This window comes from Jatropha curcas, chromosome 9, assembly GCF_041381405.1.
Source record: "Jatropha curcas cultivar XTBG-Jc1 chromosome 9, XTBG_Jcur_1.0, whole genome shotgun sequence".
NCBI lineage: Eukaryota > Viridiplantae > Streptophyta > Magnoliopsida > Malpighiales > Euphorbiaceae > Jatropha > Jatropha curcas.
This window is the reverse complement of record NC_143159.1, coordinates 4068964-4085465: the sequence shown is the minus strand read 5'-3', so window position 1 is coordinate 4085465 and position 16502 is coordinate 4068964. Positions and strand designations below refer to the sequence as shown.

At 33.1% G+C, this 16502-nt stretch overlaps 1 protein-coding gene and 2 long non-coding RNA genes across 3 annotated transcripts; 2 read left to right on the top strand and 1 right to left on the bottom strand.

Annotated features, from left to right (window-relative positions):
- Window positions 1-2285: 2285 nt before the first annotated feature.
- LOC119370121 (uncharacterized) lies at window positions 2286-3845 on the bottom strand. The gene is made up of 3 exons (XR_016322435.1): window positions 3694-3845; window positions 2860-2900; window positions 2286-2584 (listed from the first exon to the last, which is right to left on the bottom strand). It is a non-coding gene; the product is annotated as an uncharacterized LOC119370121 (long non-coding RNA).
- Window positions 3846-9004: 5159 nt separating this feature from the next.
- On the top strand, window positions 9005-12942 carry LOC110009153 (uncharacterized). The gene is made up of 3 exons (XR_016322434.1): window positions 9005-9829; window positions 12550-12623; window positions 12718-12942. It is a non-coding gene; the product is annotated as an uncharacterized LOC110009153 (long non-coding RNA).
- Window positions 12943-14046: 1104 nt separating this feature from the next.
- Window positions 14047-16481, top strand: LOC105630774 (tubulin alpha-3 chain). The gene is made up of 4 exons (XM_012212725.4): window positions 14047-14291; window positions 14901-15135; window positions 15218-15588; window positions 15680-16481. Exons 1-4 carry the CDS (start codon window positions 14199-14201, stop codon window positions 16334-16336), a joined length of 1356 nt encoding a protein of 451 aa, XP_012068115.1. The 5' UTR covers window positions 14047-14198; the 3' UTR covers window positions 16337-16481.
- The last annotated feature ends 21 nt before the right edge of the window (window positions 16482-16502 follow it).

Below are 16502 nucleotides of genomic sequence, written 5' to 3'. Positions count from 1 at the left end.
TATTCTCATGTACTTTATTACCATATTCATATCAAAAACCCTTCTCCCGATATCGATTAATGAAATAAGTCAATTAAATTCAATAATAAATTATATCATGAATAAGAAAAAACAAATCTAATATTATAAATTGTAATCAAAATTAAGCTATATCAAATCCCTAGTATTAGAGTTTTAGTTCAACATAGTAATTAAATAAAACTCAATTAAACTTGTAAGTATTCTCATAATCAACATAAATATTGAAAATAAAATAAGAAAAGAGTTTAGAAATAAAAACTAGTTAATGATTGGCTTGGGCAGCTTCTTGAATCTTGACACAAATCTTGAATACTTGAAATCTTGGAAAAAGAGAGAAAACAATAGAACAAAAGATAGAATATATAATGAATGGCTCCTTATGACTAGTCTCTCTATTTATATAGACTTTATGGAGTATCTTCGTGTTCGTTTAAGAAAGTGAATCTTTATTGAATAAGAATCTTTTGGAGATAGAAAACTGTTCAGGCTTTATATTTGTTCCCAATTAGAACTCTCCCAGCATCTAAATAGGATTAAAACTTGATTTTTACGTCAGGAAATCATCTCACGTGGGTCCATACAAGTGGTGCAGGATGGGCCGACGTTTTAGGCCTAAGGCAAAACCGGAACTTTGGCACGGGCGTGCTGTGAGGCACGGGTAGGGCGTGCCAGCCTCTGAAAGTTTTGCTTACTTTGCTCTTTTCTGTGTCAAAATCCTACAAATTTCCTTAACATCAAGTAAATTATGATTCAAGAAAATTTTAAACAAAAACATAAATAAAACTAAATAAAAATTAATTAAAGTAATTAAAACTACTAAAATCCTAATAAAAACTATATTAAAAATACTATAAAAATAACACCAAAGAGCTTCCTTTCCTTGGAATCACTTTTAACCAACAAGAGATTATTAATGGCTTGATTGATAAAAACATAGTGGCAATGGAGGATCTGGGACAGTGTACAAAATTGAATTGAGCAGTGGGGAAGTTGTTGCTGTGAAGATGCTGTGGATTAAGGGAATGAAAGATTCAGCTTCAGAAGATCAGCTGCTCGCAGACAAGAATTGGAAACCTAAGGTTGGGACCCTGGGAAGTATAAGGCACAAAAACATAGTAAAATTGTAATGTTATTTCTCAAATTTGAATTGCAGCCTGCTGGTTTATGAGTACGTGCCGAATGGAAACCTCTGGGATGCCCTTCACAAAAATAAGATCTGTCTAGATTGGTCCACGCAACATCAAATAGCCATTGAAGTTGCAAAGGGATTGGCTCGTCTCCACCATGATCTGTTTTTTTCAATAGGAGTATATATTTTCAGCAACTTACTCTTTTTTTCCTCTTTCCGACTAAAGTAGCTTGTAGATTCTTCTATGTTTTCTTTTTTCTTTTTACATTTTATACTTTTTCATTTTGTTTTCTTGCCCTTGTATTTGAGAAATTTAATCAAATAGGGCTGCTTTATATGCGTAGCATACATATTTCAAAGACCCACCAACGAAAGCACTCCCTGGCTTTTGAAAATTTTGTTTATTCTCTTTATCTTTGCCAATCTTTTTTTATTTCACAAGGAAAGCTACCAAAGAAAAGAAAATTCCATAAACAAAGGCACAATTATTTGCTAAGGATGGAGGGTTGAGATTCGCAATGGGCAATTCCTTTTTGCACAGAAGTGGAGTCCTCAATTCTGATTTTAAAATCAAATATGACTCACATGGGTCGACCAGTTTCACCATCTGGAAAAAAGACCAACAAGGTGATTGATTGCATGACATGTTTGTCTCCATTTAAGTAGAACAGAGGAGAAAGAAGAAATCTTTTATTTTTCATATTTTTCCTGTTACTTTTTTTCTAAATGAACTTCATTTCCATGTTGTAATGGAGATCTAAGAGTGGAATAGCCACCATATTGGCTTCACCGCAGATAGTGAGCCAAGAACCTCCACTCACAAGCTGGAACTCTCTTTGTTTGTTAAAAGGTATTCTCAGTAAGACAAAAGATTCTTTCACTGCTCTAAAATATTGTATATGATGAGTACTGTTATTATCTAATGACTAGGTCATGTTATTTACCTTATGATATTCAACTAGAAATATTTGTAGCAAGTTACTGTCATTTCCTGTAGCAGATCAGGATACTTCCATTTCATAATGAAAAACAATACTATAATGCAGATAATTCTGTGTTGCTAATAATAGAAAATATGACTTAGAACCAGCATTGAAGTAAATTATTAATTCGATCATTGTGTGTATTTGTACAAACATATACAAAATGAAGCAACTTGCAACAAGTATAAATACAAATCAGAGCCACAGTACTGTATGCAAAAATGTCAGTGCACAACTACACGTGTGTCATATTTCAACTTCAAGAATGGCTGTGGGGTCCTCTAAGAAGAATAAGATTCATGGAAACTAATATTTCTTTTATCATGGTGGAGACTCCATAAACTAAAAGAAAGATACAAACCTTGAAAGAATAGTTCTCCAACTGAAAAGACAGGGCATCAAGACATGCTAGGCTATGATCATGAACTTCAACCCAGGATAGGCATGTCCCCTATAAGCAAAGGATCAAAAATATGCATGCACAGCAGAATAATAATTGGGATATATTTCTACCAAAAAAAAAAAAAAATTGGGATATATTCTTTAAATTTTATAATTTATAATCTCAAAAGGCGTAACCAGGTTATGTTTTATTGATTTTTAAACAATGTCTTTGCAAGAAAGAAAAGAATGAAAAATGTCAGTGAATTGCACAACCTTTAAAATTGAAATAATGGAGATATAAAAAAAATTAAAAAAAAAAAAAAAGAAGTCTGCTCTTCGTACCAATTGGATGCTAATGAGAATGGAAATGCCAACTTCAGTGCCTGAAATAATAAATTAGTAGCAAATTACACAAGTGCAAACAACTCGGATAACAATAAACAACAGACAACAATAATCATTACTTGTACGAACAAAAATGTAATTGAAAAATCTTAAGAAACAGTAAATTGAAGTTGATAAGTTATGATGCAGTAAGCACACTCTCCATCCAAATGAGTTGGCTAAATTGCGTTGCTTCAACGCACACAATCATGTCACCAACATTGCTGAATCGGACTCAACTCAAAATGAATTGTAACACTACCTAGATGAATTAGCTAAATGAATATTTTAGCAACCTTCTGCTACAGAACAAGCGTGGGCTAAAATAAAAGAACGTATAAAAGAAGCATAGTTAACGATTAGATATTGGAATTCGTGGAGACATTGTCGCAAACATGTAATATGCAATTGAATGATAAACTAATGAAAATTTCACGTGAAGTGCAAACTGCTTTGCATTTAATTTTAAGCCATCCTGTGATTATGCAGGTCAGTTAAAACAGTTGGTGGGTAAATGAAAAGAAAGCTTTACGTTGAGGCACCTGCTTCATTCAAGGATCCATTTAGTCTTGTCAAAATCAATGATAAGCTTAGCTTTCTGATATCTATTATGCAATTTGTAGCAATTGGACACTATGACTAGTAATACTGAGTTGTGGATTAGCATTATAACTGTTGATGCAAGTTTTTGAAACTGACAAGAATGTTTCATGGTAGAACGCCCTAATGGTTGGGCTGATAAATTTCATTTCAACAGGTTGATAAATTAAACGGTTGTGAAAATCAATTCACCTGATGAAAAACCATCAAAAAAATCATATCTGCAGGTTGATATATAAACTGTCGTCGGCGGTAGCCTCATTCCCTCGTAGCCGTTTCTCTAAAATTTTCCGCTCGCAATTCCAAACTGTGTTCTCTGTAGGCCTGGTCCATTTTCATTTCAGCTCTACAGGTCCAGTAAAAAACACCGGAATGCAATGGGCAAGTAAATTAAATTTTTGTGGGCCAAGCATACATTAGTTCCCGCCATATAGGGCCCATTGATATCCACGAACCCATATGCTTATTCATGGCCCAGGTTTTTATTAGATTACATTTCTGCCCTTACAAAACTGGAAAGTAATGGAGTTACGAAGGCACTGGACCAGCGATTATCAGCTTCTTTTAGGGATGACATCGCTGAGGTTCTTCTCATTACGGCTGGATGTACAGTTAGATCTCCAGCTCTTCGCCAATCTACGAAAGATGTTATAAGGTTGCTGATCAAGTTCCAGCCTTGTACGGTATTCACTTCATTCAACTTTAGGTGTGGTTTGAGGTAATTACACAAAGGATTGAGACTTTTATTTTATAAAAATATTAAGATTAATAGAAAATTACTAAAGAGCAGTAACTTAATCGTAATGTAATGTAAGCATAATGAAGTTCATCCGCCGAATAATGCTCTCACTTTTGACTTTTTCCCCTTCTTTATCTTTTCTTTGTACCTGCTAGTCATAAATGCAATAAATGTGCTTCCGAATGTCAAATGACAAAACGCAGAGGATTCCCAATTGGATTATGAATTTATGACTTTGCTTACTAATTCATTTTGGCTTAATGACCCAAAAAAGCATCCACTTCGGTATTTTTCCAATTTTTTCCTTTTTTTTTTTTTTCATTTTGTCAATTATAAAATAAATTTAATTTTTTATAACAATTACAAGCCACAGTCCAAAAACCATTAAAAGTTCATCAATGTGATTGTTAATGAACTCTATACACCGCCACTTCAATACGACATTGTCTTATTTTTTGAAAACACGACATTTTCTTATTAAAAAAGCTTAATGACAAAAATCTTCAATTTTAACTTCATTTTCGGTTTTTGCTAATAGTACCTTGTTTCTGTTAATCTATACATTAAATTTATAAGCGGCTTTAAATATTTTGGATTCCATTTAAAGCCCGCAAAAGATTAACCAGTAAATGATGATAATAAAATGTGAGCTATGAATGAATGGAGGGACATGCATGTCACCGGCACTAAAAGTATTGCGATCGACTCGTACACAAAGTCTTGTTGAAGTAGAGAGAATTATATTACTTACAGTAATATATATATATATAGGGACAAAAACAAAAAATTACATTTAAATTTAATGATTTTAATTCTTAAAAATTCATGAATGTGTATATGTATTTTTTTATTATAAAATTTTATATTCTCATTAAATTTTAACTAGTTTAATTTAAAGTTTGGATCATTTTAAAAGTAAATTGTATTTCATTTTATTAAACACAAATACATTTTATATTCAGGCTCTTATTTTCTTAATAAGTGTAATTAATGAATAAAATTAAAAGTATCAGTTAAAAATAAAAAAATATTGAAGTTTCAACTTTTTATCATTAATTTTTTTTAAATCACGATTTGACTTGTTTATGCATTGAGATGGCAATATGTGGAACCATTAAAGATCGCATCAATGAGCTTCTAAAAATTTTTGAATGAAAGCTATAATTGCTAAAAAAAATTAAAAAAAAAATCCAAGTATTAATGTATTAAACCAAAAAAAAAAGAAAAAAAACAAAATAAGGTAGCAAAAACTCCACGATAGGATCAACAATTAGGAACAAAAATTCAAAATAAAAACAAGAAGCTTATTATTAGTATGTATGTGCATTGACAAAACTCCAGACAGAGTCCACAAATCTTATTCTCAACGGTCAACAAACATAATTATAAAATTAAATTAATTTCTCTGTTTTATTTCAAGTGGAAAATAAAAATGTTAGAAATATTACATAATTATAAAGGGTATGTGGCAGAGACCCTTTTGTCGGGTTACATGTCCCTATTTGTGTAAGTCCTAACCGCTGGAGTTTCTAGAAAGAGGGCCGTCCCTCCCTTTTTGGTTGATAGGGAAAAAGTCCCCCTGAATATGGCTTCTTTTAATGTAACCAACCAGTGACGTTTAAAGCACAACAGACCCCTTTCCTTTTAGGCACTTGTCCCTTTACTCTCTGTCCGTCTCTCTGTCAACGCAACAGAGGCCAAAGGGGGCGGCTCTTACGACTAAACATTTACTGGTATTTAACACCTAATTAATTACGCTCATCTACCTATTTAAGTACTCTGTAATTGTATTACTTACTTTCTTTCTTTCAAGTTTCAACCTATGGCTATCTATGTGTGTTGCTGTTGTTTACAGGCATAGAGTTGGTGATAAAGAGTGATTAATTTTTCTGACAATCCAGCCAATCCATATTGGTTGTGAGCTGTGACAGAAACAAACGAACCAAACCCCATTCTCCAATTTTTTACTATCAAACAATAACTCTTCGTCCTCTGTTTATTTATTTTTCATTTTGATAATAAACATTTTGTTTAGTTTCAAATTGCATGCTTAAATGTTACAAAATTCATAAAAGCTGAGAATCCTAAAAATGTGACAAACTAGTAAAATGTGACTAAAGCTTGCCGACACAAAGGAAAATTAGAAAACGCATTTTCTTTTTTTCCTTTCAGCGAGGAAATTATAATGTTTGTCTCTTTTATATAGTTAGAGTCTCAGCGAGGAAATTATAATTTATCTTGAAATCTAATAAAAGTAATTTTATGCAGTGAAATTGAGTTATCAATGCTAAAATTAAATTAGAAAAAATAGTATCAACCACTGAGTAAAGAATGTCTTCCCTCATTAAATTTCAAAAATATTGAAAAGTTAGTTAGAGCAAAAGAAATTGGACAATGTGGTCATTTACATAGTACAAATCATTAAAAATCAGACTGTATCATCATCATTAACAGAACCATAAGTGACAATGACGTACATGCTGTATTTTTTTGAGACTGACTAGGCCTTTGCTTCTTTGCAATAAAGATTAAAATAACTTAGAAATTACAACGGTAAAAATAATAATATTTTATTATTTTATTATTTTAATCAATTCATATAAAATGATTTAAAAATGATACTTTAATTATAAAAATACTAGAGTGTTATGTTTATGTGATCAAAATTATATGTACACCTCGTTTTATATTTGATTCAAATTAAATCAAAATGTTTCTAAAATTAAAATTTCATGATGTTATGATATATATCTAATTTTTAAATATAACAAAAAATAATTTAATTCAATTACACATTATGAGATTACTACTTCGATATTTTATACTATATCTAATAATTATATATGTCATATATACTTTTTGCTTCGTAGAATTATTACATATTATGGTAATATATAGATGATTACTCTTGGTAACTGTATGATAGACTACTTATTATATTGGCGACTCACTGGTAATTTATTTGTAATGCTCTAGAGATTTTTATGTAATATGGCTAGGAGAAATATGTAAAATATTGAAAAATGTCATACTATATTATGTGATATTATAAAACTAGTATGTGATATTCCTTACTTCATAAAGCTAGTATGTGATATTTTACTATATTATTAAATATAAATATATTTTTTTTTTCTTATGATTCAATTAGTACTTTTTAGTACTTTATAAATAACCATATCTTATAATTTTGTATGTGATACGTATGGTTCTTCTTTCTTTTTTGATTACTTTCCTCGCGTATGTATAAGACTGAATTCATTCGATTTCTAGCATTTCGAAGAAGTAATTGATTGAATAGTTGGCAGATTGTCTAAGAAAGGGAGTTTTATACAAATTTTTTAAGATTTCAACGAAAAGGATTAGTAAATCCCAAAAAGTTTGTTAGATATATATTAACAATTAAATAATTATATTTTCATTTTATATAATATTAATCTATAATTAAATCATACGGATAATTATCACATACACATATATTTTATAGTGCTATGTATAAGTTTTAAGTAGTAAATCAATAAATTTATTTTGTGAAATTAAAGTATGCATGAATATAAAATATTAATCAAATTATAAAGAGCGACCATATCTTATTAATTTTATAAAAAAATTTTCTAGAATTTGGAGAAATTATTTCTATGAATTAAGAGTAAATTTTGCAAGAAAGTTTTTGATGAGGAGGGAATCGACTAAGACAGAAGGGAGGGGCAAAGAGTAGCTCGATCGAAAGCGAGAGGAGGGCTCGACCAAGCAGTCGTTTCACTCAACTAAACCAGTATTAGTAGTAGCCTATACTATAATCTTGCCCCATCCCCATGGGCTGTAGGAGAGGTTTCTAGCTTGACTTCGATTTTCTTATAATTTGAGATTTCTATTTTAATGATTAATTATAAGTCTTTTAAAATAACAAATTATATAGGCACAGATAATGGAACTTATGACCATCCATCTTGTGATCAATCAAAACTCATTTGTAATTTATTTTGTAGCTGTATTTTAATAACCTCAGTTAAATAAAATAATCTTAAAAAAAAAAAAGAAAACTTATTTTTTTATTTTAATCAATGAAATCAATCTGGCAGTAGTGGAAAAACAAAATAAAAGGGACGAGGAGCAGTGACCAATTCGAGTCACCTCTTCTTCATGACAGCCACTTTGAATAGTTAAGGGACTTGTTAACTAAGATGATAGAAAAAAAAGGTGTTTTTTTTAAAAAAATTAGGTATAGATTAGAGACCTAATTTAGAGATGCAATAAATTATTTATAGATCACAATGGAGGGATGGTTGTAGAAGAGAGAGAATGAGTGAAATAAATTAAAATGCATTGGACATTAATAATATATTGAATTTTTTAATACCATTAATTCTTTCATCTATTAAGATTAAATTAATGGAGGATGAAATTGTCTAATTAATTAATTAAATTGTTTTGTTAAAATATTAAAAAATTGAAACTACTATTTTAACCCTGTTTGAGCCTGCTCAAGCCGCAAAATAGCATCACCCAAATTATAGTTTAGAAATTATAAAAGCAAATGACAAAAAAAAAAAAAAATAGTAAGAAATAAATAAATAAATAAAATAATTAAAAATAGTACAGGCAAATGCAGAAGGTGTCTTTCCAGTCTCATCTCAGCCTCAGGCATTGATTTGTGCAGAGCGTACTCGGTCAGACCTTACGTCACTTTAAAGTCCAAAAAAAACCAGCTGTGACTGTGAGGCTCTATTTGTAGCAAGTAACACTAGCAGAATTTCCTATTTTCTCTTTTAATGATACACATTTACGAATATTATTAAGATTATAATTATTATTTGGTTGTTCAATATCTCGAAATACAGGATTACATAAGAGAGAGATGGCGGACACAAAACGGTGTGTTATAGCAGGAGAAGAACAAAAAGAAAGTTGAAAATGGCTTTTCACCGACCTCTCCAAATCCGAAAAACCAATGCTTCTTTCTTCTGTCAAAACTGCCTCTCTTTTCCAATCCAATTCCTTTTTTAGATACAAAAGAAAACAAACCCATCTCTCCATTTTCTCTCTTCTTTCGTTTTCTCTGTTATTGTTCTCTCTCTGTTTCTAAACCCCCTAAAAACTAGACAGACCCAGAAGAAAGGAGACTCTGTGTTTCTTGGGCTTAGCTGGGCTACACTGTTCTGCAATGGCTGTTTTTGCTGTCGTTCAAGGCTTGTTTTTCTCTTCCGTTTTGTGGAATGACCGACCTGCCCTTGGTCACCATGAGGCACTCTCTCGCCAGGCCTTTGTAAATCGAAGGTTATTTTGGTGTATTCACAGATAAGAGAAGCGACCCAGTACAATGTAGGTGCTTAAAAGGCAGACAGGATGGAGCCAGGCAAATATATACATAGTTTCACTCCCAAGAAAAGAAAAAAGAAAAAAAAAAAAAAAGGAGAAGAAGAAGAAGAAAGTCTCACATTCCTCTTTTTACTGTTCTAGTTGTTGTTGTTTTATTTTATTTTTGCCTATCTTTTTCTTTTATATTTTAAAGGAGGAGGAAGAGGATGAGGAGGAGCAGAGCATTTGATTCGTCATCCATAATGGGTATTTTTATTCCACATTGAAACGGTGAGAGGCTGTTTATGAAGCATTTCAATGATGGGTTTTTGACATGTATGTATGCCAAAATGTTTGTACCCATTTTCAGTATTATACTTAAATGGCCATTATTGGTGATGATGTATGCGTTTCCCCAATTTTCCATACATTCCATTTCTTCTACAAATATAATCATATAATTTTACACTTGACTTTACCTTTTCTTTTCCTTTTAATAATTCCTTCTTTTATTCCCTCCTGGTTCGTGCGATATGACTTTGAATATCTTAGTTGCTCGATGGAAAATCATTAATGTGTAGCTGATTTTCATTTATTCTCTGTCCTTTCCAATTGAAGAAAGTAACTATTTTGGGGTTTTAAGAAATTGGAGCGAACCGAGAGTAGAACTATTTACATTTGCCTTTTTATGGCATTTGAAACTTGCGTATCTGGGTTCTCGAGTGTTGAGTTGATTGCACCGGTGATTATGGTATACGTGATCAGAATTCAGAAGGAGGAACCATTTCGTTTTGTGCGGTCCCTTTTTCTTCCTTTAAATTTTTTAAATTTTGATCATTTTCGACTTTGTTTTATCCTTAGTCATTGTTTTATATGTTTTCCAGCAATGCATGTTTCTTATGGCTTACATTATTAGTTTTAGAGGTCATAATTTGGTAGACCGTTTCTTGCATGACATGGTATTTCTGTTTGTCAATTTAAATAAGTGATTTTTCTTAATGCATTCTGTGAAATTTTTAATTTGAGTATCTTCTTCTTAGTCTCATATTTTGTCTATAAGTTTGATAACATTTGATCTTAAGGAATCAGATTGAAAACTTTTACAACTGCGACTATAGTGATCAGCTTCTCCATGTTGTATTAGACTAGCACAGTTTCTTTTGTTTGGTTTTAGTTTTAAACTAATGAAAGTCTCTATAGAGGAGGATCTAGCATGATACGAACTTGTGATAAGGAAAAACCCCGACATAGTTGATCAACGAAAACTCATAGCTGATCAAGGATCAATTAATGATGATACCGCAGTTTATGTATCATTGGATACAATTCAATCTTCAGTTTTGTTTTTTATACTTGTCGCAGAGTAGTTACTGGACTATATATTCTTATATAAGTCAATAACCAGTTTCAGTTGGAATATTGGAAGTACTTTAACCCAGTCATGGTTAGAAGCTTGTGTTAGTTGAACTGCATTTTGTTGAAAGTCCTACAAACTCTTATCCTAAGCAATTATATGCGCGAAATAAGGATGCCTTAAGACTGGACTTTATTCCTCACTTTCCTTCACATGGATGAAAAGGCTGAGAAAAGTTTTGCTTGTAGCACATGTGTGTAAAGGCCATTTCTATATTTGAGTAATGATGACCTGGTATGCCATTTTTATCGTCTCTTATGCATTTGGCTAGAAAAACCCATATTCTTTTGTATTACAGTTGTTTTAATTTTCACATAATTTGTTTTCCTTGTTGCAAGGTGAAATAGAACCCAATATAGATAGCTATATTTCCACTTTGTGCTTCAGCTTTCCTTGTTGTCTATCTCTACTGACTGTTATGAATGGTTACTGTGGAGAGAAGGCTTGCTGCTGCCATTTCTTTTGGCTTTTTTTGGGGGTGTGGTGCTGGGGTTAATGCTTCACAGTGGTTTTATTATTTGTTATGACAACTTCATAAGTATTTAGTTGGGGGTCCTTATGTTGGTTCTGTTTGTTCTACGGTCATTAACTTTGAGTTTTTACATGTCAAGTTGTCTGTCAAGCAACCATACACAACTGATTCCATCTCTTCCTAGTTACTAAGGTGCAGATACATTGATATTATTCTTCTGTTGGCAAGTGATTGCTTCCCATTTACTCCATGTCCTCTAGATATGCTCCTGTTACATTCCAACTATTAAATGTACCAAATTATTGTTTTATTAAAATTTTTTTTACGAGTTTGAGTTTTTATTGATCTAAACTTTGTTGATAATTTTCCATCTTTTTCTTTCATTAGCAATTTATGGTTGCTGAACAGTAACTTGCTGAATTTTTAAAGTGTCAGAAACAGATACATGCTTTTCTTTGATAGCTTAAGCCTTTGAAATGAATGTTCATTGGGTTTCATAGCAGGATCCTTAAAACCATGCACATACATTTTCTAAACTATTAATTCATATGCATGGGCATTCATTATATTGTTGTGCCTCTACTCGAAGGTTTAAGGTTTAGACTTTCCATAGAAGTTATGTAACAAGTCATTTCCTGTTTGCAACTTTTTCCTGTTTCCTTGCTTGGTGTGCACTGTGCTTTGTCCATGGCTATGTAAATAAGTTTATTTTGTCGTTCTCAATTTGCTCTTTCTTTAGTCTTGTTGACTTTTGTCAAATTAGTATCATTAGTTGATTATACTGAATAAAGTTTCTTACTCAATTACATTACATCTACAGGGGATTTAGACCACACAAAGGCTACATTTTGGTTTGTCGAGAAAATGAAAACCGAATGCAATTTCTAGAACACAATTATATTTTCTTATTTGGTAGACAAGGGATTTAAATTTTTTATAGTTTTATTTTTAAGTTAAATCGAATTTGTACTTTCTTGATATTACCTTTAAATTATATTTAATATCTGAAAGTGAATTTGAAATGGGAGATATCTATTTCCAATTGCATTTCATTTCCAAACCTCTATAATGCTTTGGCATTTCTAGTTTGATCTTTCAGTTTAAGTTGTAATTGTACTTTTGCAGGTCAGATTATGATTCTGTTTTATCGTCCGGAATCTGCTCATATAACTTTCAATGCTTTCATTTTGCTATGACATGTAGGCTCCACTATGAATATTTGCCCTTAAAAACATTTGTTTAATATTTGCATACTTTTGCTTGGAATCATTGATAGAGCTCTTTGTTCCACAGATGATGGATCTTGCACCTGCTGATTTGGTCTGACATGGTTTCAGAAACATGTTTTTATTTATGTCAGATGACATTTTATAATTTTCATACTTCTGTTTATTATCTTATAAAGGTCATGATATCAGGATGGTGTTGTTCTTAGTTAAAATTTGAGTTTGAAAGTACTATATAATTTTATCAGATATTATACAAAAACCTATATTGATATGGTCATAGCGTTCTCTAAATAGGATAATATATATATATATATATATATATATATATATATATATATATATATATATATATATATATATATATATATATATATATATATATATATATATATATATATATTTTTTTTTTTTTCTGATTGTTGCACGGTTAGATAACTAGCCCTTTCTGTAGGACATGCGTGTCCTCCAGAGAAGGCGGCAGAAACACAACAAGATGTGGACTGCCTGTACGTGTTCTTTATTTCAAGTGGCTGTCTCTTTTGTACTGGCACCATGACCAGCTTGCTTCTTGGATATATGGGCTAGACTTTGCAGTTGGAAACTTGAGTGTTAGGTCCATTATTTAATGCTCTGCCAAATAAAATCAAGTTCATTTTACTTCTTTGCTTGGCTTCTCTTGCTATGATTTGTTTTTTTTCATCATTTATTGACATTTTCAGCGCGTAAATCTGTTGATCCTCTAAAGAGATTTTAGCTTCTCAAGTCTCAATTTATTTGATGCGCACCAGTTTGTGAAACAGCAACTTGTTGCTACTGATGAGCATTATTATTAGCTCAGCCCTACCCTACTATAATTGTTCTCAAATTAAACCTGTGAGATTTGTTGTTCAAATACCAATTGGAACTAAAATACAATCTTTTGTCGTGTGAGAAGTCGCCCAACTGGGGATAACCATTTCTGTATCAGCAAAGTGGTTGTGCTGCTCATTCTTGGGCACAATGTCATACCGCAAAATGGGCCCATTGATTGAAACGTAGGATCTACTCTCCATTGATAGCCCAGCTGGCATACCAACTGCCGACACAGTACTAAACAGCTTGTTTTGCCCCTTTCTCCTTCCTATTATGCCTCTCTCAAATGACATTATTATCCTTTTCACAGTTATAAATCTGGTATGGCATTACTGCAATTTCTTCGAACCTCAAGCCTATTTCTGTTATGAAATCAAAAATCAAAATTGAGCGGGCAATTACCCATTTTCAACGGTTAGTTCGGCCAGCCTGGATTAATTAGCCAATAATTTCGCTGACGCTTTTTTAACCACGGTTAACTAACTAACCCGTGGTTCAGAAACCATTCACCCTTCGTCATCCTACATAAAACCCGAAACCGAATGCTAAGATATCTCACCACTAGTCACTAGAAGGCGTCTTGATAAACGCCGTTCTTACCAGCTGAGCTTTTGAATTCTCCATCTCCAAATCTTTGTACTTAGCTTTTGACGTTCAATTCTCTGTGCAATTTTTTTTGAATCAGAGAAAAAAATGAGAGAGTGCATTTCGATTCACATTGGTCAGGCCGGTATTCAGGTCGGAAATGCTTGCTGGGAACTTTACTGCCTCGAGCATGGGATTCAGGTAACTTCCATCTCCATTTTGTTCTTTTTTTTTCTCCTTAGGTCTGGATCTAGTACTATTCATTGATAATTTTTTGAAAATTTTGGTCTAGATTTTACTTCATCTATGATTGTGGAGTTTAATTGCGCATTTGATATGATATATGACGATCAGATTGAATGTTTGCCTTTGTAGCATTAATTCTATGTGGATCCACTTTTTTGTTCGGATATTTCCACGATTTGTAATATCTATCGTCATTTTCTGGATCATAGGAAATATCGAAGGATAATTAGTTGACCTCTTGTATGCTTATTTGTTTTATTTTAATGTGAAAGTTTAAGCACTTATTTGGGAAATTTGTGTCTGTTATAGTCCTGGATTTCTAGTTACAAATCACTTCGATAGATCCACTGCTTGAAGGGCCTCATTCTTTTGAATCATTTCTGTTTACTGTTTATCTTCTAGTGCATTATTGTTTGTTGGTGAAATGTTGATTCTCTAGATTGTTTCTTTTTTTTTTTTTCTTAAACTGAATTTGATTTTCTTTCTCAGCTGTTTTTATGACATTTTTGTTTTCTTTTTGAAATATATGTAATGTTAAATGGCTGAAATTCTCCTTTCTCTTAGCCTGATGGCCAGATGCCAAGTGACAAGACTATTGGTGGAGGAGACGATGCTTTCAACACCTTTTTCAGTGAAACTGGTGCAGGGAAGCATGTCCCTCGTGCTGTGTTTGTTGACCTGGAGCCAACTGTTATTGATGAAGTAAGGACTGGACCTTATCGCCAGCTCTTCCATCCTGAGCAACTCATCAGTGGCAAAGAAGATGCCGCCAACAACTTTGCCCGTGGCCATTATACCAGTAATTATCAACAGTTTTTCTTTATGCTTGTATCGCTTCAATGTTTAGTCATTCGTTTATGGTTGCTTTTGTGCTGTATCAGTTGGGAAAGAGATTGTTGATCTCTGCTTGGACCGCATCAGAAAGCTTGCTGACAATTGCACTGGTCTCCAAGGGTTCTTGGTGTTCAATGCTGTTGGAGGTGGAACTGGTTCTGGTCTCGGTTCACTCCTCTTGGAGCGTCTTTCTGTTGACTATGGCAAAAAGTCAAAACTCGGTTTCACAGTTTATCCTTCGCCTCAGGTTTCCACATCTGTTGTAGAGCCATATAACAGTGTCCTTTCAACTCACTCTCTCCTTGAGCACACAGATGTGGCTGTGCTCCTTGACAATGAGGCCATCTATGACATTTGCCGGCGTTCTCTAGACATTGAGCGTCCAACTTACACCAATCTTAACCGCCTTGTATCTCAGGTAAAATGCATCTTCCATGTCCATCAATTATTTAATTTAAGGCTATATCAAGTGGTTGATATTGATGTTGAATCTTTATTGAATGCTTCAGGTCATCTCATCCCTCACTGCCTCTTTGAGGTTTGATGGTGCTCTTAATGTGGATGTCACTGAGTTCCAGACCAACTTGGTTCCCTATCCCAGGATCCATTTCATGCTTTCCTCTTATGCCCCCGTGATATCAGCTGAGAAGGCATATCACGAGCAACTATCTGTTGCTGAGATTACAAATAGTGCCTTTGAGCCTTCATCCATGATGGCCAAGTGTGACCCACGCCATGGCAAGTACATGGCTTGCTGCCTGATGTACCGTGGTGATGTTGTGCCCAAGGATGTGAATGCAGCTGTGGCCACCATCAAGACTAAGCGGACTATCCAGTTTGTTGATTGGTGCCCTACTGGATTCAAGTGTGGCATCAACTACCAGCCACCAACTGTTGTTCCAGGAGGTGACCTTGCCAAGGTGCAGAGGGCTGTATGTATGATCTCCAATTCTACAAGCGTTGCAGAAGTCTTCTCCCGTATTGACCACAAGTTCGATCTCATGTATGCTAAGCGTGCCTTTGTCCATTGGTATGTTGGTGAGGGCATGGAAGAAGGAGAGTTCTCAGAGGCCCGTGAGGATCTTGCTGCTCTGGAGAAGGATTATGAGGAGGTTGGTGCTGAATCTGCCGAAGGAGAGGATGGTGATGAAGGAGATGAGTACTAATGGAAGCACTTATTTTGTGTTTGATATGACTCTGCCGTTTAGTGAGCAATTTGTTTGCCTTGTACCTTATTTTGTAAGTTTCCTACATTGTGATTTGCGATTTGAAAATCTTAAAAATAAAATAAGGTTTAAATGAGGTTTAGAATTGTTGTCGTTTTCTTATTTA

Excerpts from the sequence above, each read along its gene's own strand:
- LOC105630774 (XM_012212725.4), top strand. The coding sequence starts at position 14,199 with ATGAGAGAGTGCATTTCGATTCACATTGGTCAGGCCGGTATTCAGGTC. Across the intron at positions 15,136-15,217 it reads TGCCCGTGGCCATTATACCA|TTGGGAAAGAGATTGTTGAT; the intron begins GTAATTATCAAC and ends GTGCTGTATCAG. Across the intron at positions 15,589-15,679 it reads TTAACCGCCTTGTATCTCAG|GTCATCTCATCCCTCACTGC; the intron begins GTAAAATGCATC and ends TGAATGCTTCAG.